The following is a 23,139-nucleotide window of genomic DNA, read 5'->3' on the forward strand; positions in this document are numbered from 1 at the left end:
CTCTCAAGGCATCCCTGGAGAACTGATTGCAATGGTCTTCAGGGTGCCATCTTCGCCCTCTGACTTTGGCCAAGGTGCAAAACCGTTGTCCCCTTGGAATGGGTGGCCACTGCCCCGGCTGACCCCTGCAGAGGCAGGACTTCCCTCCCCCAGAGGCTCCCTTTGATAACCTGGGATTACCAAGCACTCGTTTAAGAGCAGGCAAACCTGATAACCCTACCGCTATGCCTTTTATCAGGTGTGTGTGGGGGTGTGTGTGGGGGAAGCCACGAGTCCCAGTTATGCTGGGTGGCCCAACTTGAAGCCGGTGACAATAAAAATGTGAATCCGAACGACTGGTTCGGGGCTCGACTGCTTCGCTGCTCAAGGGCCTGACAAACTCGCGTTATTAATGTTCCAATGATCTGCGCAGCAACTGAAAAACTGTCAAAAACTGCCGAGATTATGAGGCCTAAATAAGCAATGCGAGAAACACCGCTAGGGCAGATAAAGGTGTTGCGTCTGTTCTGGAGTAGATATTGAAATTTTAATCTGGAAGAAGTGGGGGGGGGTCGGGTCATGTGACTCATTAAATAATTAATGCCGCCTGTCAGGAATGGATGGGGGGCAGCCAGATCTCGCTAAGAGGAGTGATTCTTTCCGACGTGAAAGGGAACTTCCTCTTTGGATTTCCCAAAAAACAAAAGCCAGCCTACCTGATTTATTTATTTTTTCCCCGCAAGAGCTCCTAAAACTTCTTTAAGCAAGCAATAGAGGCTGGTAAGTATACACAGACCAGTCGTGTGCCTTGATTGCCTTTCATTGTTTGCACGTGCTTTGCGGGGACCCTTTGCAATAGCGAGCGGAAGATTTACGAAATGTTAAATCTTCGTTGTAAGCTGCCTTTTTGGTGATTAAGCCTAAAGCGAGGCGAAGCTATTTGATAGCGCCCTGGTACTCATTCAGACTGTGGAAGTTGCCTACCACAGTGCGGGCGTCCCTGTTTTCTCCCCCCTTCCCAGTTTGCCCGGCGTTCATAAATCACCGGTTCTTGAGCAGGGCCGAAAAAGAAACCCGAGAGGCAGCAGCAAGCATTGTGAACGGGGCAGGGGGGGTGGGGGAGTCACAAGCAAAAATGCTCTATGACTCACCATTGAAGTCGAGCGATTTAGGTCCAAGTGAAACCCCGCAATTAATATTCGAGTTGCTTTTCTAAATGTCTGTGACGTCTGCCTTAAGTGCTCCGCGGCTACTTAGAAGGGGAAGAAGGATAGTGTTTGTTTGTTTGTTTCATTCTCCCCCCTCGCCCCCCCCCAAGAGCTCTGGCAGTTTAAAATATTGTGGCGTGTGGCTTAATCGCTCCCAAATACACGGGCAAAAGTTATTGTATGGCATGGTGCTGGTTTAACAATAAATAAATAAGCGGGGAGCCTGCCCAATCACGACAATGACGATCGATTGCATTAACAGTTTGTAACGCCGTGGTTGTTTATGGAGGAAAGTGAGGGGCTTGAGCGTTAACCACCAAAGGAGTTCCCCAGAATAGAGAGCTGGCAGAAATAGCAGGCAGGATTAATATCCCAGCCTTGAGTGCCCCTTACTTGAGAAGTGGCCGCCTGGCAAAACCCGCTGCCAGCTTCTGCCATCAGAGCTCTCGACAAGGCGAGAAAGCAATAAACACCCCCTGTAAGCTATTATTATATCTAATAACATTTTTTTGCACTGGATGGTTATTTAGCACTAAATTTAAAATTATGATCGCAATTACTGAACCAGCCAATTACAACAACCAAATTCTATCATGGAAAGCTCTCCCAAGATGGATTTTAGACTTTTCAAGACTCTGGCAACATTATTCCAAGAAATTGCACTTAGCATTATTAGCAATCACTTTTACTAGCCACGTTAAGAAAAATCGAATAGGACTTTTAAAATAAAAAGCTGAAGATTTTTTAAAAAGTCTTAATCTAGTGCATGTTACTTTAGATGGGGAGGATTGTTAGTATGTGAAGGACAATAACGTGCTCAGATTCAGTTCCATCCCTAGTTTCTCGGTTTCCCATATATATATATATATATATATATTAAATATATATATATATTTAACTGGCCTGAGCCAGTTGGAGAGAACTAGAGACTGGTCAGCAATCAGGCCTGAATATTCAAGCATGTATTCAGCTCCGAAAATTCTGTGTTTGGCGCTGAAAGGAAACATCCGTTTTTATGCCATTCAGCAAAGATGACCATCGCCCGGTTACATTTAATTTTTTTTTATTTGACTAAATGATGCTAAACATTTCCCCAGAAGTACTAAGCCTGCATTTCATATAAAAGGGATATATATATATCCTAAGGAAGCGGCGCTGTGTACATAAAAGGGGGGGCTTTCAATTTCATACACGATTGCAAAAGGCAATATTGTTATATGTTTATGACACGAATCAACAATTTCGTTTTCATGATTACATACCCCACCTAGGATAACTCAGCAGACGACCCCCGTCTGGGTCTGAGTTAATACCTCTCTTCTTTCCCATTTCTTACTCAACTATTGCCTGTTCTTTGTTTACAGCACTCCGGTGCACCGGAAAATACGTTTTAAAGAAGCATAAAATCGGGAAAGGCTTCTGCTCCGTGGCTGGAACACGAGGAGGTAAGAACCCAGTGGGTGGAAAAAGAAATTGAAATCTGTTGCCCGAGAGTTTCAAATAGTTTCATGTTGCAGATATGGGTTTTGCTGGGGTCCTTGTTGCGAAGGTGACTTGGAGATTCGAGTTTGACAAATAGCTAAATTGGTTGGCATTTTCCTGCACTAAGTCGATTCGTCTTTCTTGCTCGGAGAATGCACGTCTGTCAAACAAAGGAATACACAGGACTCTAAGCAGCAGCAAGGTCTTGGAGAGCTCTTCAGCACAGAGAGAGTGTAAATGGGCTGGCGTTGGGGGGGGGGGGCGATAACAGAGAGGCTGAGGCAGTCTTGAGTGAACGTTTCAGTTGTCGTTAAAATCGAGATCTCAGATTAGATTGGTGATTTCGTTTCGCGGCTTTCAGGAAGGTGTGTTGCTTTGTGTGGATCTCCAAAGATCCTCTAGAATGTTTTGCCGCGTTTGCCGTGTGAATCCGGAAAATAAAATCCACCATTAGAATTTAGACTATTTAAGCGACCTTGGTAAAGGGCTGCAGGCAAATATCAGGAACATCCTATAGCTACATCTCCTGTGCCTTGAGTTTTAAACTCCTTTCGGTGGTCTTTACCAGACCCCCCTCATTGAAAAAGACTGGACATCTATGCTTGATTTGAATGGCATTGCCTTTCACTCTTCATTTTAGTCCTTAGACTAAACTTTAAAACTCCACCATAGGGATGATTCAGACAACTAAAGGATATGTAGAGTTCTTTGAATTTCAGGCCAGAATTATTTGCTTTTATGAGGCCGAAGTACAATTAGTCTAGTATACTACTTTTTAAAGGAACGCATAAATTACCAGGCTAGAGGGGCTCTTTGTGTTGATTTAGCTGCTGGCTGAAGGGTCTCCAAACGGTTCAAGTTGATTTAAAATTAGCAGCATTCCAAAGGGGAAAGAATGATTTATTTTCTATGTGTTTGAGGTAGATCCCACAATATCGTCCCAGAAAGAGCCTCGTTTTTTGCTAACTTAACACTGAACAATCTTAGGGCGAAGCTTAATCATTCGCTCGGGAGGGGAGAAACAGAATGTCTTTTGCCTTCTCCTTGAGGAACCTGAACAAACTTCCCGGCTAAAAGGGTGCCCAGATGAAAATCCATAAAATACAATGCAGCTTCTTCCTTGACTAAAACAATAGCATCCTACAACTAAAATAAGCAAACAGAGCTGTGAACATAAGCACATCTCTCCCTCAAGCTCCGCCTAAAGGCTGCGACCCTAGGCACACTTACTGGGTTACAAAGCCCCATAGATCTATGTGGGACTTTCTTCAGAGTAAACATACATACACTTTCCAGATCGGATTACTTTATCCCGTGTTTTAAGATGTAATGTGAACATGATATCAGGAGCTATTGCTAGATTATTTAAAATCTGTAATATATTAACAGCACCCTAATATGAGTTTGAATGGGAATCCGGGAGAGCGGGACTCCCTCCCAAACCCAAAACTCTTTTTTTAATTAAAAAGGCCGGTCTTTAATTTCAATAGCTTGGGGTTTGCAACAGGCATTCTAAGCAGGTTTACTTGGAAGGAAGGCCCACTTACTTCTGAGGCTGCAGCCTTAGCGGGAAAAGGGCCCCACTGACACCAATAGACTTACCTCTGAATAAATAAGGCTAAGATAGGTTTTCAAGCTTTGCAGTCTTAATTATACATACATAATTTACTCGATATCTGCACTCCCAAAACATTTTTAAGTGCCCATTGAGCCCTCTGCCCTTGCCTTCCTTCTAAACCAGAGGGCCTTGGATGGCAGCCTTGTTTCTTCAGAATGGAGCCCAGAGCACCCTGGTCGGCACCTCTCCATAAATAAAAGGTTAACATTTTTTAGGTCTCCCAAGGTTTCCAGGTCTTCGATCCTCGAGGTAGCAAATAAAGCATGGTGAATCTCCGTGAATGAAGCGAAATGGATGGCGACACCAATCGAAGAGGTGCTGCTATGAAGTCAATTCTCATTTGTATTAAAATTCATACTCCCTGAAGTTCGATCAAAGCAAATGAATTCCAGAGCCATATTATGTTTAAGAGCAATATCCAGCCAAGGCCCAGGACTCCACATCTTTCAAAGGGAGCTTGCTTTCTTCCTGGTCTTCTAAAGTATATAATAAAGAAATGGGTCATCACAGAGAGATTGACTTTTCTTCAGAACTGGTTCATGCCCCTTACTATATACCATGTTAATAGTTAAACTGCAGTTTTCACATTAACTTGGTCGTTAGTGCTTAAAAAATGGTACTGGCGAGAGGGACGTTTGAAAAGGCGAAGCTTGAGTACTACCCAGTGTCAAAGCAAGTAAGTTGCTGCTGAACCCCGTATTTATGAATGTGACGTATTGCTTTGTTGTTTCTGTTTGCTAAGCCATCTTTCTGCTTTTGGCTGGAAGCCGTCGACCACGTTTTTCCTGAGGCTCGGGAAGATTTTATGTGGTTTTTCCTACATCGGCTCCATTATCCATTAATTTCAGTTGTATTGTTGCCGAAGAGTTTCTGAAGGCCTCTTTTGACTGGCCTGAAGACACTTTCGTTTGAGCAGGCACCAATCCATCTCTTCTCTCCCGCTTAAGTTCGGCCTTTGTCGATGAAACTCTTCATAGGTGATCCTGATTGACCCGTGTGTGGCTATTGTGCTAAGGAAAGAGTTTGCAAAAGTGTTGCCCTTTAGTTGTTTGTGAGAGAAGGTCTTTATGTCATGTTAACGTCAAAGGGCTCCAGGAAGGCAGTGGTTCTGTGCACAGCGAGCTGGAAGGAAATCAACGCTAGCAAAAGCCACCAGAGTGGTTTCCAGGTAGGGAGCCTTGCCTTGGACTTTAGCATGGCTTCGGTTACAGATTTTCAAGGGGAAGGGGAGCCGAGGAAAGAGAGTTGCAAGTTCTCTTTTAAGACTTAAGAATCCTTATTTATGCATTTTTTTAAAAAAAATCGTGACCTGTATCTAAGCGGAGTAGTAGGATTAAAATTGCAGCAACGGGTAGGTCCCAGCAAGTTTGTGGATCGGGAAGACTGTTATAGTGGTTATAGTCCCACATACCCTTGAAGTCAAAAGAATAGGACTGCTCCCCATAAGGCAGGCGAAGGATGGGTTTCATCTGCTCACAGTGGGTTAACAAAGTGTAGGTCAAGTGATGAAAGAAGCATAACAGAATAACACTTTCTTCTGGGCCTGATGGAGAGAGCAGCTGAGGGAAATTGCGCGGTATAAAATGCAAAGATCGGACAAGACATTGAGGATCAAAACCATCAGCGTGGGCCTATATAATACTCTCTGGGGAGGAAGAATATTACGTTGCTGCCTTTATAAAATGGGGAGGTATCCTTTCTCAAAGCATTGTGTAGGTTGCAAGAAGTGAACGGTAGAAATTGAGATGCTTTTAGATCTGCATGCAGATTAGAGATCAATTTTTTTCTTAGATTCACTCGAGGGACTTGCAGGAGCGCCCCCCCCCATCCTCCCTCTCTGGACGGTTGATTATTCTTTCCCTCTAAATATTTCATCGTTGGAGAACCCTATAATTTTGTACATCACTCAAGTACTTGCATAGGAAATGCGTAAGCACAGGTTGAACAAGAAGGTCCCCAAAGAGTTTGCAAAATTCAGATCCACCACAAAGCAGGATGACGCTTTTCTCCTTCTCCTCCTCCTCCTCTTCCTCCTAGGGTGTTGCGGGGACAGAAGTCCGGCAGTCTTTCCCAGAGGCTTCTTTCCCCTTTTGTCAGGTAATTAAAGGTCTTTTGGGTTCCTACAAGTGCTCTGATGTAACATGTGGGTGTTCAGCAAGCTCCACTCAATAGAGGGACAGAGGAGCCCGTGGGGTGGAGGGCGAGCCTCTTGGTTCTGAGGGGGCGTCCTGAAGTGGAGTGGAGTGGCAGAAGTTCTCCTGGATTGCTCCGCGTGTCCCCTTCCGCCTTTCGGGTCACAGAAGAGTCGCATCCCGAAGGGCCGGTCGATCTGGCTCAAAGTTCAGTGTAATCACATCATATGAAAAGTAATAATTCTTACCTTTCCGTCTGAATTTAGGGCACAGAAATATTAATGTGAGAGATGGAAGAAAAAAATAATCTCCATTGCTTGATTTTTCTCTTCTTTAAGGCACTTGCTTAAAGCTTTTAAAAAAAAACAAACCCAGAGGCTCGCGTTTCGAACCCTTGTTCCTTCAGTGATTCCCTATTTCAAATAAAAGGATTTAAGTTGACGTATGACCACGTGAGCACATAATACGGCGCATTATTGTGGCATTTGGAGTGGAGACCCGGACTGGCTTCGCCTGTGATTACGCTTTTCCAGTTTCTGTTCAGACCAAGAACTGCTTTCTATTATCCACCCGCCCCCCCTCCCCGCAAGCGACCAACCCGCTCACCCCTCGGAGAGCTTCCAGTTGGGTTACAGCGCTCGGTCCTTATGGAAAGGTTATTGCCGGGCCGTTAGGACGAGATGCTTCGTTAAAAAGGATGGATTTTATTTTAAGGTATTTCCGTTGATTGTTCATTTACGTGTGTGACTTATTGCTTGGCGAGGCAAAGGTCAGGAGAAAAGGCTTAAGGGTGTATATGGATACCAGTCAAGCCTCGTTTCCCCCTTTGTTTCACTGTGCTGGGGGGGGGGGAGGGTGCAATAAACAGATCAGAGAATCGCGGTCTCTTTTTCGTCTCCATCGTACGGCTTTTGCATATCTACGGGTTGTTGTTGTGTCTACCTTTCTATCTGAATACTACATGCTCGTTGTTCTTTATAATCCTACCAGGGAGGGTCATTACTGTCGTTTTTAGTGTTTAATATATATTCCTCGGATACTGATTGAAGTGTATTTCGAGAAACGTCACGGACCGGGACCGGGTCTTTCTTTCTTTCTTTCTTTCTTTCTTTCTTTCTTTCTTTTCTTTCTTTCTTTCTTTCTTTCTTTCTTTCTTTCTTTCTTTCTTTCTTTCTTTCTTTCTTTCTTTCTTTTCTTTCTTTCTTTCTTTCTTTCTTTCTTTCTTTCTTTCTTTCTTTCTTTCTTTCTTTCTTTCTTTCCCTTTGATTCAGAATGGCCAAATCGATGATCATGCAATTCTGCTGCCATTTTATTTATGATGCTTAGCGGTACTCTATTTACTCGGGGTCGGTTACGTGCACCAGTAGAATCTTCAGGATTCCAGAGAAGAAACGGGACCGTCTCCTTATTCTCCTTGCTAAAATTCAACGTTGTTTCGGAGACTGGAACAACACCTTTCCTCCATGTCGCTAATATTTCTTTAGATACTTGGGAGGGGTGCATGGTCAGGGGTCTGGAAAGAGAAAGGGGTGCCTTCATTTCTCTCCCTCCCTTTTAACATAAAGGTTTACATTCTCCCTAGTTTTCCTATACCAATCACCGTGTCTTAACCTTTTATTTCTTCATTTTTATGGAGGGAAATGCGCACTGTATAAGGGGGGGGGGGGTAATGAAAGCCCTGCTTGTGTTATACAACGGGACAAATGTTATATAAAATTACATCCACCACCGAGTCCCAGTATCGCGAAAGGTCAGAGTGCTGATTTTTGATTTATGTTGCCAGTGGGCTGGGGCAGGACGCTCGCCTCCATGCCGCTGTGCCTGCTCTCCCCGCCTGCCCCCTTTCCCAAATTACTGGTCTGTTCCAATTGTTCAGTTTAGGAACAGACTTCTGGAGAAAAAGGTTGGAAGGGTTAGAAATAAAATTTCCCTTACCTAAAATGTTATGGCTGTTTAGCTGCGAGCTCCTTTAATGCGGAAATGCAAAAGGAACCCGCCCCGCTCCACTAATCAGACCACAAGCCAAGACAAACCCCCACCAACGAAACATTAAATGTCTCTCTTATCTTTTAAAATCTGCAATCCAAAAGGGCCCTAAAAATCTTTTGGAAGGGAAGTCCCTAGATTTCAAATAGGCCAATGCGGATGTTGAAACAAATAAAACCCAGCTAAGCTTTAATTACGGCTCAATTACGTTGCCACCATTCCTTGTGATTTATGACCCAGTTCTGGTGTATTTTGACCCAGTTAAAGCCATCATAAATGAGAACGTCCAGATCCTTTCCTCTGGGGGGGGGGGCTTTGTGACAGAAGTTGAATAAGGGAATCAGGCGTAAACCCGAAGTATATGCTGAGTAAATCACAAAACCGAGCGGCGTCGGCGGTAAGATCGGCCTCAAACCCGTTTTCTTCCTAAGAGTGACCCACTTGCTGCAATTCCGAGCAGCGAAACTGAAGACACTTACTAAGAAATAAGCGCCATGGAATTCAATGGTACTTACTTCCGAGTAAACGAGGTGGGCTGCGCCCGGGTGTTTGGGGTTGGCATTTTATCCAGCATCTCTCCCATCTCCTAGCTTCTCTCCCTATACGGACACCAGCTCCAGGGCAGTCTTCCCGCAGCGTACTTCTCCCCGAATTATTCGGAACAGTAGCCTTTATTTTCGGCCCCCAATATCCTGTTATTGTTTGCCGAGAGTAAAGGGATCTGAAGGGTTTCATTCCAGGAAAAAAAAGGGGGGTCTTTAGTTATTGAATCGGTGTGGGCTGGAGGGGCATGTAGTTGGGTAGGAGCAGTCCTCTTTCCCAGGTTGCAGAGAGGATGTTTCGAAGCAGGCGGTTCAGGAAGGTCTATCAAACCTCACTTCAATGGGGGTTTGGAGCTATGCCGCTTTACTGCCAATGGCCGCAGTTCAACTACTGTTGTAACTTCCCGGGGCAGAGCAATAATATGCATAAAAGGTTCAAAAGGGTTAAGAGCCCAGGCCCTCATACCCCCGCCCCAGCGTTAAAATGAAGAGGTGAGTGAAGGGAAGGAGAATCCCTCCGGCACACTCTTTGGAGATTCAGGCACCCGGCCTTACAAATGCCTAGTCCTGAAAGCGACGAATTGTCCCTCTCATTTGGCTTGATGGGGGAAACCAAATCTTATCTCTGCATCAGAACATTAAACGGATTCATAACAAAACATCCCAGAGTCTTTCCAAACCTTGACAGTGCCCCCCCCCTCCCCAAACTCGCCATGGCTGCCTGGAATCCCTTGCTTTTGTGGCGGATTGGAACATGCAGCCCTCTCGGTTTTTGCTCTGGAGACCACCCCCCCTTTTCGGGGTTGCTGAACAGACTTCTTGCTTTGGGGAGGGGGGGTGTTAAAAAGGAAGAAAGTCACATCAGCAGTTTTCAGAAGAATGGAAGTGCGGGGTTGATTATTGACAAAAGGGCGTTTTCATCCCGCGCAACTTTCAAGGGGTTGTTTGTAGTAAAATGCCTACTAGTGGATTTTGCCCCCCCCTTCCCCCCCACCTCCTACGCTTCTTCCCTTCTCCTTTCATGTTGAGCCACCGCAATGTGCTATGAGGAGCAAGTGTTTTCTGTTGTGGTGCTCTGTTTACAGCTTGGGTGCATGAAGTCATAAATCTTGCCTAGCCATAAATGACAAAAACCATTGGTATGCATAAGAGGCCACCCTGGCCTTCGAGTACTTGTGGGTTCCTTTTTATTTTTTTAAAGTCCCTTCCTTCCCCCCTTATGCTTTGTTTTGGCTTTAAGGTGACATTGCGGTTGCCAGAGGCCCTTTGTATTTTTAACACCTTCGGTAACGAAGGCATGTCAATTTCACACCTAGGCATTATTCGGAGGATCCTTTGAATGTCCTGCGCGCCAAGTGGCTTCTTTGTGTTGCTTTTAAAGCCTCGCCCGATGCCCAGGTTTCTTGGAACCGAGAGGCATTCCGCTTGCTGATGTTATGTGAACCTGGCGTAACTTGGGTTGAAGAATGGACTGAGGGGAGGGGGGAATGAAAATAAAGGGTTAGGAGATGGCGGAGGCGAAAGGAGAGAGGAAAGGAGAAACAGTCCACTAAACCAAAATGTTCACTCCTGGCGACATGCATTCACAATATCTCGTGTGTGTCTGTGAGTATATTCAGTATTGCCTACTGGCCTGTATGTTAGGGGTTGTCTAGCTATTGGCGGGTCTTTGGCAGTGCTGGCCACGATCCAAACAGCTCAAAATTACCTTGGAGTTCCATCATTTCAAACTTCCTTCTACTTTAGGGCGTTTAGGATTTACCCACAAGTAAACCCCGTTAGTCTCGACTGGATTTATTGTAAGTTGAAAGCGATTGGGTTGAAGGATGGACAGAAGGGAGGGGGGAATTTCCCTTGAATCCAAAAGAGAGACAATCCGATTTAGCAGGGCCTGTATAAATGAGTTCTGTATTTATTTCTAGGATTGAAATCCGAAGCCCTCCGAACTCAGCGCATTGGCGCTTGGCACTGCACATGCAATGCTAACCATGTGTGCGCTGTGCATGGATGTGCATGCGCGTGTGAACTGCCAGGGAAGGTCCAGAGTGGTGACGCGTCCTTACATGGGCATCTGTGGGGGCTGCCTCTCCCGGGCCAGTTCCTCATTCGGAAATGTCATTATTCGTTCGTTGGAGAGCCTGGTTGGCCTGAGTGCTGCAAAGACTAGGGTGTTCCTTATGAATGGGGGGCACTAATCCAAGACTTGAACGCCCCCCCCATCTCACCCCGTACCCCTGTTCAGAAGAGTCCATCTTCACCCCGGGAGCCAGAAGTATTGTCAGATGAATAAAACAACTACTAGGGGGCTTTGGGCAGAATGACCCTTTGGTGAGGACCCTTTGTCTTCATTAGCATAATTTTCTTGGCCTCCGGTGCCGCCCCAGCGCTCCACTCTTTCTCTTCCTCTTTCTTCTCCCTCCCTCCGTTCCTTCTCCCCCACCCCCACTCCCTCGGACTTCCCGAGGCAGCTGCCTTTTCCCTAACAGACGCCCCCTTGGGCGTGCGAGATTTTATAAGAAACATTCCCCGCTTTTCTGAAGAGCTCCGTTAAGGGAACCTTTCTGGTGGGGGGGGGGGGGGTCCTCTGGTCGCTGCTGGCCGGAGGGGTGGGGAAGTGGAGGTAGGGGCTTGAGCGAGGTAAGGGAGAAGGGAGGGGGTCTGTCGGTCCGAGACGAGCTGGAGAAAGGTCCCCTCGCTTGTCCTCCTCCGGTTTACAGCAGGACTCCTCCGTCGTGGCTGGCGGTGAGGATGCGGTGAGCTGGTACCCGTCCCAAAGGAACTGAGGGGATTTGGCTAGGGAGGGGGCAGAGTGCTGCCCCCAGGGCCTGGAGCGAGCGACTGTCGCCGAGCCTCCAAAGAGCAATGCTGGCTTCCCCCCCAGTCGTCAGAAGTTAAGGTAAGCAGGCCACAAAATACAGGGCTATCAGTGGTGAATGGCGGAGTTTATGTCCTGGTGATTTATGACCAGAGACTTAAATCTCGGTTCAAGAAGAGTTCACAGGCTGGAGCTTCCTTCCAGGCAGTGACGGATAGACCCTTTGCGCTCCGAGTTCAGGCCAGTGGCCCCTCGCCCCTCAACTTTCCTTTCTCTAGCAGGAAATCTTGCGGTGAGAGGCTGGTGCTGGGGGAGGAGAGGGGGGACTGGGAAAGGGGGCGTCCGCCTGGCTCACTGCTTCAGAGTGGGGGGGGGGGGTCGATGAAGGAGAACCAGGAAAGTACTCGGGTTGGGGGTTAGGCTGCAGTCCAGCGCGCAAGCCAAGGGAGGCTAACGGCTGACACTGGAAGTTTCCAGGCCCGTTCAGTCTCACCACTTCTCCAGGAACGAAATCGGCAGAAGTCGAAGCATTCGGCCTTTACCGGGATCCGGGTCCGGACGGAGCAGTGGGAGAAAGGGCGGGGTTGTTTGGGAGGCTGAGAGGACGGTCTGCTTTCCCTAACCCTAACCCAGCCACGCTTTCCCCTCAACCCCCCCCCCCCCTTTCAAGGTGCTTGTTTAAAAGCAAGTCTGGATCTTTTCTTTGAAAGGGCCGACCCCCGGAGCTGAAGGGGACTTAAAGCGAGTTCCTTTAAGCTCCGGGAGACTCACTTCAGAGTAAACATGCATAGGATCGGGCTGCCTGGTGAGGCTGAAGCGTTGTAGAGCAGACGGAGTCGCGCCCTCTGATAAAAGATCGAGAGTTGCAGGAGGGAGTGCCCCGGCCAAGGCGCTGGGTTGGGCGGCAGACTTCTTTGGGGCTTGTTTTTGGGGGTGCCTGTGTTCCCCTCACCCCTGTTTTCCTCAGTCGTTGTCCACCAGTTGTGCTGTACCTGTAAGGAGGAGTTGTCTGGGGAAAGCAGTCATTTGGGGGGGGGGTAACTTAATGTAGGGTCTAACTCACCTTCACGCTTGGGGTTTTGCCACTGATTTCGGTGAGAGATGGCTTGCAGTTCCCATTTTATAGTTTACTAAGTGACTTTGTACGTGTTGGCTGTGAAGAATAGGAATGACCCCCACCTGCTCCCTGCAACTCTTTAGCATTATTCTGCTCCAGTCTTATTACTGGCGTGGACTAGGTAGTGACACCTAGAAGAGCCTGCAGATGTATTAAACCACCTAAGAGGAAAGGAGGGTTATAGAAGTCATCACCGTTTTTATACTTTGAGTTTGAGAGAAGTCATCAGGCCAGACTCACACACTCAAAATGCAACCCCTTCAAAGCCCGGAAATATTACGGAACAAATAGCAACAACAGGATTTACCGCCTAGTTAAATGTAAAGCACGCCTGTTTAAATCGGTTTACTCCCAAACGGCACGAAGATGGCCTCACTCCATGCGGCATCTGTTTAACTGGTCGGTGCATTGGGAGTGTAGTTTGCTTACCTTTTCAGAGCTTAACTAGTCAGTTTGCCTAATAACCATCAAAAATACTTGACCACTGTTTTTTTTTTTTTAAAAAAAACTGGCAGTAGCCAGATGTAAAAGAGTGATTAAATTTGTCGCGACAAAGTGCCTTGATTTCGAAGAAAGGGGTGTGAATTGAAACGCAAACACATACAATTAATTTGAAACAGAGAATATAATATAGCATGATTTCCCCTCAAGCAATTAGAATTGGTAGAGGAGTGTTTTGATGTGAAGAGACAATATATGTAGGAAGATGATAGTATGCACCAGAAGCTGTGGAAGGATGGGTTTAATTTCTGGTTCTGACCAACCTTTAAAAGCTGTTAGATGCTAGATAAGATTTCTATGAATGGGGGCCCATCTCTAGCTGGCTATGCTCAGCCAGGTAAACATTGTTGAGCGAACAGAAAAGATTCCCCTGAGCTGGAGAAGCATTCTGCGGTTTTGTGTGTCCATTCCCCTCTCTGCAGCCAAATGACCCTCATACATCAAATTACATAGCAGTTCCAAAGACAGAACCTATTATCGTTGAGTTGGTAGGAAAGTTCAAGCCGTGGTCATGGAGATGAACGCTGGTTTTTCAGGTTCCTGGTGTGTGTGTTTGCCCCCCAATCCATCATGTCTGAACAGGTAGAATTTGGGGGTGGGGGGGTGGAGATCTCGAAGAACATTTTGAAAGTGCTTGTGGGTTTGATAGACTCCTGGTAAGTTTATTTCACTTCCCGCAGAACACAATCAACACATAGGCCCGAAGGAACGAAAAGAAACTTCCCACAAAGAATGACTGGCTGGAAGATCGCCCTTAGATTGTTAGGTTTGGCTACGTGTTGAGGCTGTTTTAATCCTAGAGGCCAGATTTGTGTCTCCGTGTACAGTCGCAGCATTTAAACTTAATTTATGCTCAGGAAGTTGGCTGGTTATTAAATAGCCAAGTGTGGGGATATCCCTAGTCGATCAGCAGTTTCATTACACGAGTGTCATTATGTGTTACTATTTCGCTTCCTACCAAATGTTTTATGAGTCTGATTCCCTCGACAGCAAGAATTTTGAGTAGTCCATGAATTGTGAATATTACATAGGTATTTATTGATTTTTCTCAGAAATAAATTGAATTCAGAATTGTAACTAGGCTTCGATCAGTTTTTTAAAGAGAAGCAAAATTATGACTTCTAAACTGTTACAGGAAAGATCTAGCAATTAGCACGACAGTAATTAAGGAGGTGGTGCTGGATTCTCTTCTACTGTACATTTAAGTATTCCTCGAGCGCCCTGATCCGGAAGTGTTGCGTTCCCATAAGCTAGGAGGTCCTTTCTGTTAGAAGCCATAAACAATTCTCAGTTTGAAAATCCTAGAAAGCCCGTCTCCTAGAGCAGTAAACCACACGGTCCTGGCTGCCAGTAAATCCAAGCAGTTTTTCTACCGAGCTACTCTTCGCCTCAGGCCAAGTCATGCTGCTAAATATTGCTGACCACTTTTTCTGTTATGGCTTTCATGTCACTTAGCTATTGAAAGTAAGATGGATTTGTACTATTTCTTCACTCTCCTGTGCTTTCCCTACGCCCTAGGTCTACCAGGAGGGGCCATTGGAGGAGAAACGTCACGTGACAGAGGGGTGCCAATGTTATTCTTTAAGGGTGTCAAGACCCTGTCAGTTTGTGAAATAAATATTGGGAAACAACGAAATGCAAAAAGCGACCTACTACGACAGCTCTGCGATCTATGGCGGCTATCCCTACCAAGGAGCAAATGGTTTCGCTTACAATGCTAGTCAGCAGCAATATCCTCCGCCTCCTTCCTCGCTGGTGGAAACCGAGTACCATCGACCGGCTTGCTCTTTACAGTCCCCCGGCGGCGGCAGCAGCGTGTCCCACCATAAGGCCAATGAAATCAATGAGAGTTGCATGAGGACCATCACCGGCCAGCCCCTCCAGCCCCCCGGCCTGGCAGAGCAACCCCAGCAGCCTCCCCCGCCTCCAAGCCAGCAAGCACCGCCGCCGCCGCCGCCCCCCTCTGTGTCACCCCCTCAAAATGCCAGCGCCAACTCAGCCCCAGCTAACACCACCAAGAGCTCCATCGTGAACTCGCCCACCATGTCCAAACAAATATTCCCCTGGATGAAGGAGTCTCGACAAAACACAAAGCAGAAAAACAGCGGTTCCAGTTCAGGTATGGAAGGAGGGGGGTCGATTGCGATGGAAGGAGGGAAGTACTTACACAGCCAGCCAGATCCACCAGCCAGTTCTTTGAATCCTTCACTCCTAGGTATTTCACGGTGACAAGAAAGGCTGGGAACGTCCCTCAAATATTTCACTTGAACCTAGAGCCTCCTGAGAGCGCAAGGATTATCTTGTTTCAAACACACTTGGCTTAAAAGCCACGCCCATTTCCAGAAAGGGGAACAAGAAGAGAAACTTCAGGTTGTTTTATGTGACTGATTCCAGAATGTGAAGCTACTAAGCTTCTCAGCGCTTCCCTTTACAGACTATGAGATGACAGTAAGAGCCATCTCTGGGTCTTCAACATTCCATAGCCAAGACCACCCCCCCTCTCCCTTCCGCTGGTTTAAACTATGTCAAGTTACAAAGGTCTTGGCCTTTCTTCAACCAGTGGCAGGGCCTGAGTGCTTGGGGAGGGAGGGTGGGCGTGCTATACTTACAGTCACAAGACAGTGACCTCCCCTTGCTAAAGTGTAACAAGAGTAAAATAGCTCATAATTATCTGCAGTCAGGATCAATGCTTGGTTTGATATTCATAACCTCTTCTGATTTTAGCTCACAGTCTGGCTGCTGCCTTAGAAGAGTGGAGAACAAAGCTTAGGGTCCTTTAGCACTTTGCAGGCAGGTCCATAAATACATTATGGGTGGATTATGGTGTTTATCAACAGTGCTGTTACATAAGTAAACCCAAATCGATGAGAAAAGTATTAGCCTCAGTCTCCCTAGGCATTTGGCTTCTATTTACCACTTACTTCCTCAATTTATCTTCTCCCAGGAAAATAGATTCTAATTTTTTTGCAAATGTTTTCTTCAATGCATTTCTAATGCTGCTATAGTGGAAAATCAACACTGACATACTTTATTATTTAATATACACAGTACTCTAAACTGTGTATTCCTCTCCCTACATATTTTGCAATTTTGAGAATTGCTCCCCATCCATAATCCTGTTCCATCTAAATACTAATGGTGGCAACCCAATCCTAAACATGTCATCTTGGAAATAAGTCCTATTCAGATTTCTGGGACTTACTCACTAGTAGATATATTTGAGGGAAAGGCTGCAGTGCATTCAGATGCATTGATTTTAAAGATGCATTAAGATGCATTCACACAGCTTGATTTTAAACCTGCAATCAAATTCACAGATTTTACTGGAATTTACTTCCAAAGGAGTGTAGGATATCTGGCTTAGTAGTACATAGAACTGGACATTTAGAAATGCTTAACTTTCTCTTAAGCGGTCCGCAAAGACAAGACCTAAGACAGTAAGAAGTGGAATCTAAGTAGTGCCCTCCTCTCTGGGTGATGAAAAAAACAATACACTAAATGATCCAAATGTCCTGCCTTTTAATAGTATCCTAAAATTCGCCTCCTCAGAAGGCTCCTGATAGACTAGGCCCTGTGTGAACATTTGACCCCATTCACTAGAATGGGCCACATTGCCCCACCCGTTCTTTTACTGGTTTGTGGAACTGGCAGTAGTATGGGGAAAGACAAGTTTGGAGGATGCCTGCTGCTTTCAAGTCTTACGTTTTGATTGTTAGTGTATCTTATTGTGAGTAATGAAAGATACCTTTTGAAGTATCCTAGGTTGCTCTGAATAATTCAGGTACATTGTCATAAAATCACTGAGGTCAATGGGACCTTTTGCAGATGATTTAACGAGGCCAGGTATTGTTCTCCCCCAAATCCCCTAAACAACAAATAATTCAGCCTACTGACTCCAAAAGGACTTCCATTCAGTTACTTGGAAGAAGTCCAATTCATGTAGCAAACAATTCTTGATCTGGTGGTTTCGGGGACTGCCAATGTATAACCCCAAAGTCTGTACCATTATATACCACTACCTTTATATCATATACCATTATATGTCTACCTTTTTAATAGAAGTATCTATGGGTCTGCGTGTCTGCTGGTTTTCTACTGGTTTCATGGTCTTGAATCCGAAAGAAACATCTGCATACATTGCTTCAGTGAATTACTATCAGTTGAGCCTATGGTGGTCACAGCAGACAGTCTGACCCATGAAACAGTCAGTACTAGCGCTGGGCCCTGCCATATGTTGGTGCTAGTATGGCAGAGGAGGTTGATTCTTTGTTGGGTGTTCCAGTGGCACCATACTCACTCTGTTCTTTGTGTGATTTGCATAGGTGAGAGTTGTGCCGGTGATAAAAGTCCCCCTGGGCAAGCTTCCTCTAAGAGAGCCCGCACGGCTTACACGAGTGCCCAGCTGGTAGAACTGGAAAAGGAATTTCACTTCAATAGATACCTTTGCAGGCCAAGAAGGGTAGAGATGGCTAATTTGCTAAATCTCACAGAGAGACAGATCAAAATATGGTTTCAGAACCGCAGGATGAAATATAAAAAGGATCAGAAGGGGAAAGGTATGATGACCTCTTCTGGAGGACAGTCCCCCAGCAGAAGTCCTGTCCCACCGGCTGCTGGAGGATATCTGAACTCTATGCATTCCCTAGTAAACAGTGTTCCGTATGAACCCCAGTCGCCTCCATCCTTCAGCAAGCCTCATCAGAATGCCTATGGCATCCCTACGTCATATCCGGCTCCTCTCAATAACTGCCCACCACCTCCTCAAAAGAGATACACCGGAACTGCAGCAGTGACTCCTGAATATGACCCTCATCCTCTTCAAGGCAATGGTTATGGCAATCCACATATACAGGGAAGCCCCGTCTACGTTGGGGGCAATTATGTGGATACCATGGCAAATTCTGGGCCTTCCATCTTTGGTCTGACTCACCTCCCTCATCCTTCTTCCACCAATATGGACTACAGTGGGCCAATGGGCAACAATAATCATCACCATGGACCCTGCGACCCACACCCGACATACACAGATCTTACTTCTCACCATCCTTCTCAGGGAAGAATTCAGGAAGCTCCCAAGCTTACCCATCTGTAATATACCATCAGTTGCTGTGTGAATCATCAAAAACCCTTCTACCCTCTTTTTTTTAAACAAAGAAAAGAAAATACTTTAGGCCCCTCCCCCCTCTATTTTTCGTTGTTCTTCTTTTCTTTTGGTAAAAAAAGCGTTTTCTAGTTTATGTGACGTAGCAATATTCGTTGCTTGAATCGCTCTCTAGTTTCAATAGTGAATATTTATCTCCTTGAACTCTTTGCCTTGTGTGCTCGCTTTGAGAGTAGGCAGGGGCTTTGTACTTTCACTTCGACTCTTTTATCAAAACAGGGTATATGAACAAATTTTTTTCTATCCAGACGGTTCTTAAATGTGAATTTGTTCGTACAGAATTGATCCCAGCCAGGGAAGCATTTTTATTTTAATTGCACTTCTTTTAAATAGCGAGAAAGAAATCAAAGGCGCTTGAACTGGGGCTCCCTGGGTGAAATTATTAATACGTGTACGTCTTTCAACGTGTGTATGCTGGTGAACATTCAGATTTATTTATATTTTTTTGCAAACTTTGAATAATCTAAGTGTTTAAATTTTTTTATTTATCCCCATCTGTTCATATTTATATATATAAAGATATTAAAAAAACTGTACCCTGAATATTCAGGAGATATTTACCTGACTGTATGTTAGATAGCATACTTAGGGTATATCGTTTGAAAAGGAAACTAGAACTCCTTTATTTAAAAAAATAAAATGCAATAAAATCTGGAAAACAAACAACAGGCTGCCATAGAAACAAAAAATGGATGTCTGTAACAACAAACTAAACAGAAAATCTGTAAACCTGAACAAGAAAAAAAAACCTAGATTTGTTTTGAAAGTTATACATTCCTTGCTGCTCACATTCTGGAAAAAAATAAAGTTTTTATTCTGAATAATACAGAGTTAAGACACGATCATTTGCTTTTCACAGAGGCGGCGGTTGTGAGAGAGAGAGAACTTAAAGGTCTCTGAGGATCCCGCCCGGTCAGCTTCTGAATACAGAAACTCACTCATTCCCGTTTCTTTGGTTGGGTTCCCAAGCCTTATATAAGCATTCTTCTATTCCAAATAACAAAATAGTGGGCGATTCGGGGCCCTGGCAAGACCCCAGATGCGCCCGCCCTTGGTGACTACAGCTGGGAAAGTGCAGGTTTCTGAATGTTTTTTCAACAGGGACAGATAGATAGAGCCCTGGGTAGTTGCGCCTCGTCTTCTTGCTCTGCAGCATTTACCGAGGCGGTAAAGGGAGCTCAGGTGTCGCCGCTTCCTCGGGAGGCCTCCGGCTTCGCTGGCTCTCGCTTGCAGGCTGTTCTCTCCCTTCGCCATGTTGGGCTCTTTCGCTGGGAAAGGCCAGGCGCCCGGACCAAGCCGCTTCTTCTCGCCTCTGCACTGAGAGGACCTTTGAAAAAGATCGGGCGCTTTCTACTCCCACTCTTTTCCTCCCGGAGTCAAACTGGACAATTCAGTAACTGTTGACCATGATAGAGAAGGGTTTTTTAAAAGGCGAAATTAAATAAAAAAGGCGGCAGAACAAAGAATAACATGACGATCAGCGTAGACTCATATTTGGTATGGCACGGATTCAGGGCCCATTTGCTTACAAGCAAAATACAATCCATCATCTCAACATTGAAGGAACGGATTCAGGAAGAATAAATCAGGCCTGTTTCCAAGGCAATCTGGACCCTCCCCGGGGGTTAAATAGAGACGGTGTTCCGTGTCTTCTTCTACATAGACTGAGCTTCTTTCATTCACTATTTCAAAAACCCAGAAGATTAAAAAAAATATTTTTTGCACATTCTGCTAATATAATTCACAGCCCACTTCCCCACCCACCCTTCTTTCTAGATTGGGTGGGGGATGGGAGATAAGAGCAAGCAAGCAAGAGATTTGGGGTGGGTTTTTTTTTCCTTTTAGAAAAGAGCTACTTTTTAAATAGCTTCGGCTGTCTCTCTAGCAAATTGTTCCCAGAAGGACCCTTAGGCTCCAAACTGCGTTAAGGAAATCTTCGAACAAAGATAAATTCTATGTCTTGAAAATAATATTGGGGTTTTTTCAGAAATAGAAAAAAAGGACCCATAGTTTTAAGAGCTGAGGTTTATTTCTTAATCTCGATTGAGTCTGGAATTCTGGGAACGCAGGATGTTCTATATTACTTTTGTAGATGCTCCATTGGTATCCACAGGCGTTACTTTTTATTTCCGTCTTAAGGAAAATGTCGCCATATTGGTTTCCCCTTTTTGAAATATGAGCTGTCCTCTTTTTCCGAGTCTAAGAATGTCCTTGTTTTATGTTCCAATAATATTTCCCCCTAAAACAAAGTTATGGTCAAATACACAGGGTTCGGCGTTATTCTGCATTCTATACATACCTTCCTGTTTCCATCAGGGAAGTTCCGTTTATATGTACTGCTGCTGCGCGCTCCAAAGTGAACAGGGGCTGCCCAAAACGTAATCATATTTAAAAGAGGCTTATGATGGAAAAATCAATGTGAAGCTCCGGAATGTCGCTTTGGAGAAAGATGAAGCGAAAATGGATTATGGCGGATATTTCCCTAGTCGAAACGAATGAGGGAAAAGATGCCTTGCAGCAGACATCAGAGGCAAAGAAGCGGCTGGTTTTGCTTCAGAAAACCCACCTTTAAAAGAGGATCTGCGAGGAAAAGAGCGGCGTCCTTATTTCTGCCTCATTCCAAAAGCACCTATTTACGCCTTTTCCTTCCCTGAAGCACATATTTCATCCTCCTGTATATATTTTTTTCACAGCGCAGGATTTCCCCACGCAGCCCTGCAGGCAGGTATAATGGTGTTTATGTCTTAGAAAGGATTTTTTGCATGGATTTTTGGTTGAACTCCCCAACAGAAAAATTCTTTGTTCCAGGTGGTTTTTCCATTCGACAGCCCACCACAAAATGCTTGGAATAGCCCTCCCACACCAATTTGACTCACAAAGGCTTTCTCAACGGAACCCAAGCAACCCTCCGCCCCACTTGCCTTTCCTCTTTTGGGGTCCCTCAGTTCTCAGTCCACGCATTTCACTTTCAGCCCTCATATTCTAGGCAGAAACAAAGGAATAAAAATCGAGGATCGTCGCTGTTTTAGGACAATCCAGAAGAGCTAACCTCCCGGTCCTTAATACTAAAATCCATTTTAGGGAGGAGAACAGGAAGAAACAGCCATGTTGACTCGCGTTTCTTGCTCTCTCCCCCCTTCTTTTCTCAGCCACATTTGATGCTGGAAAAGAGCAAGAAGCTTTAAATGTGTTCTTAAGGGCCAGAAGCTGTCAAAGCGTTTGGCCGGGAAGATTGATCGCGCGCAGGCTTCAGCAGAGCTTTGTTTGGAGTAAAAGCAAGAAAATTAAAACCCCCTACATCTCCAACAGCATGTATATTTGTAAGGCATCCTTTCCCCCTTCCCCAGCTCTTAAAGAACTATTAAATAATCATTCCTGAACTACATTTTAGGTTACCAATATTACAAGATGCCAGCCCCTCCCCCACCCTTCCTCAGCTGTGATCCCTATTTGGGGTGGTGGTGGTGGTGGTGGTGGTGGTATTCACTTAAAAATAAAAGCATGGGTGCTTCCCCCCCCCCCAGTTTCATTCAAGCTAGTGGTGTAATGGTCAGTTTATTATTTTAACCACTTGCAAGCCATTCGGCAGTCTAAATAGTCTCAAAGGTAACGGATGCACTTTTGGCTTCATTGGAACATGTAAATATAAAAATAGAGCGATCCCGTTCATTCTCTCTCTCCTCCCCCCATTCAGAATGCGCTCTCCCAAACTAATCGTAGGTCTGGCCTTCGCTGTGGAGAACAGGAAATCTTGTCTGGCTTCCATCGCCTTCTTCTGATTCTTCTCCTTGCCTCCTTTTCTCCTCCCAAATACCCTTTTTCTTCTGGGACGACCGAAAAGATTTTCTCCCCCAAACCATTAGCAGGTTAAATTAGTAAATCGGACCCCCACCCCCAAATCGTGTGCAGACACAGTTAGTCGGCTTTCAGCATTTCTTACAGGCGTTGACTTTTGACAGATTTCATTGCAATCGAAAATACTCACCGGAACCAGTTTTATTGCTATTTAAACAAAATGTGTCAGCAGGCTCCAGTGATACAGTTAATGCTTCAGATTTTGTTTTCTGATTCCCCCTTCCCCCTTTCTGGAGTCCATATTTACAGACCCGGTGCCTAGTGAAAATATCTCTGTTTTGACCGTCCACTTCTGTCAAGCCAACTGCAGGGGAAAGCCGTGACCCACCAGGCTGCGTTCTGTTACTCTTCCCCTAGGAGCAAAAGGCTGTTGAAGACATTCCTTCTACACAATAGATGGATGCAGCGACCGGCGGCCAATTGTTCTCCATACTGTACACCCCGATGAAGGGAGGGGGGAATGGAGAACAGATCCCAGGTTGGGAACAAGGAAGGGGGGAGAACCCCACCCCGATTTTTAAAGGAAGGGGTTATTTCTGAAAAAAAAATCCAATCTAAGACAGTCTCGTTGTTTGGCACGGCTAAGCGGGTGTAGCTTCTAATGTGGCTGAGATGTGGGGGCCGGTGGTGTCAAAACTTTGAAGATTAATGGATTACTTTGTTAATGACTCAAGGCGTCAGATTGAGGTGCTTAAATGATTTGTGAGGTGCAAAGCGCTTGCCTGACAGTCCCAAACAATGCG

The 23,139-nt window shown here is 45.4% G+C and overlaps 1 protein-coding gene across 2 annotated transcripts in view; it reads left to right on the forward strand.

The window, feature by feature from the left end:
- HOXA3 (homeobox A3) overlaps positions 1–19,630 on the forward strand; it is a 35,029-nt gene extending 15,399 nt beyond the window's left edge. Inside the window, exons 3-5 of one of the 2 annotated variants that reach the window (XM_054990899.1) lie at positions 2,552–2,632; positions 14,899–15,499; positions 17,703–19,630. In XM_054990899.1, the coding sequence (XP_054846874.1) occupies positions 15,016–15,499; positions 17,703–18,472 (1,254 nt within the window). In that variant the 5' untranslated portion in view covers positions 2,552–2,632; positions 14,899–15,015 and the 3' untranslated portion in view covers positions 18,473–19,630. Of the gene's footprint in view, positions 1–2,551; positions 2,633–7,051; positions 7,134–14,898; positions 15,500–17,702 lie in introns of those variants that run through there. The other variant, XM_054990900.1, reaches the window with a different exon arrangement.
- The last annotated feature ends 3,509 nt before the right edge of the window (positions 19,631–23,139 follow it).

This window comes from Eublepharis macularius, chromosome 11 (genome assembly GCF_028583425.1).
Source record: "Eublepharis macularius isolate TG4126 chromosome 11, MPM_Emac_v1.0, whole genome shotgun sequence".
NCBI lineage: Eukaryota > Metazoa > Chordata > Lepidosauria > Squamata > Eublepharidae > Eublepharis > Eublepharis macularius.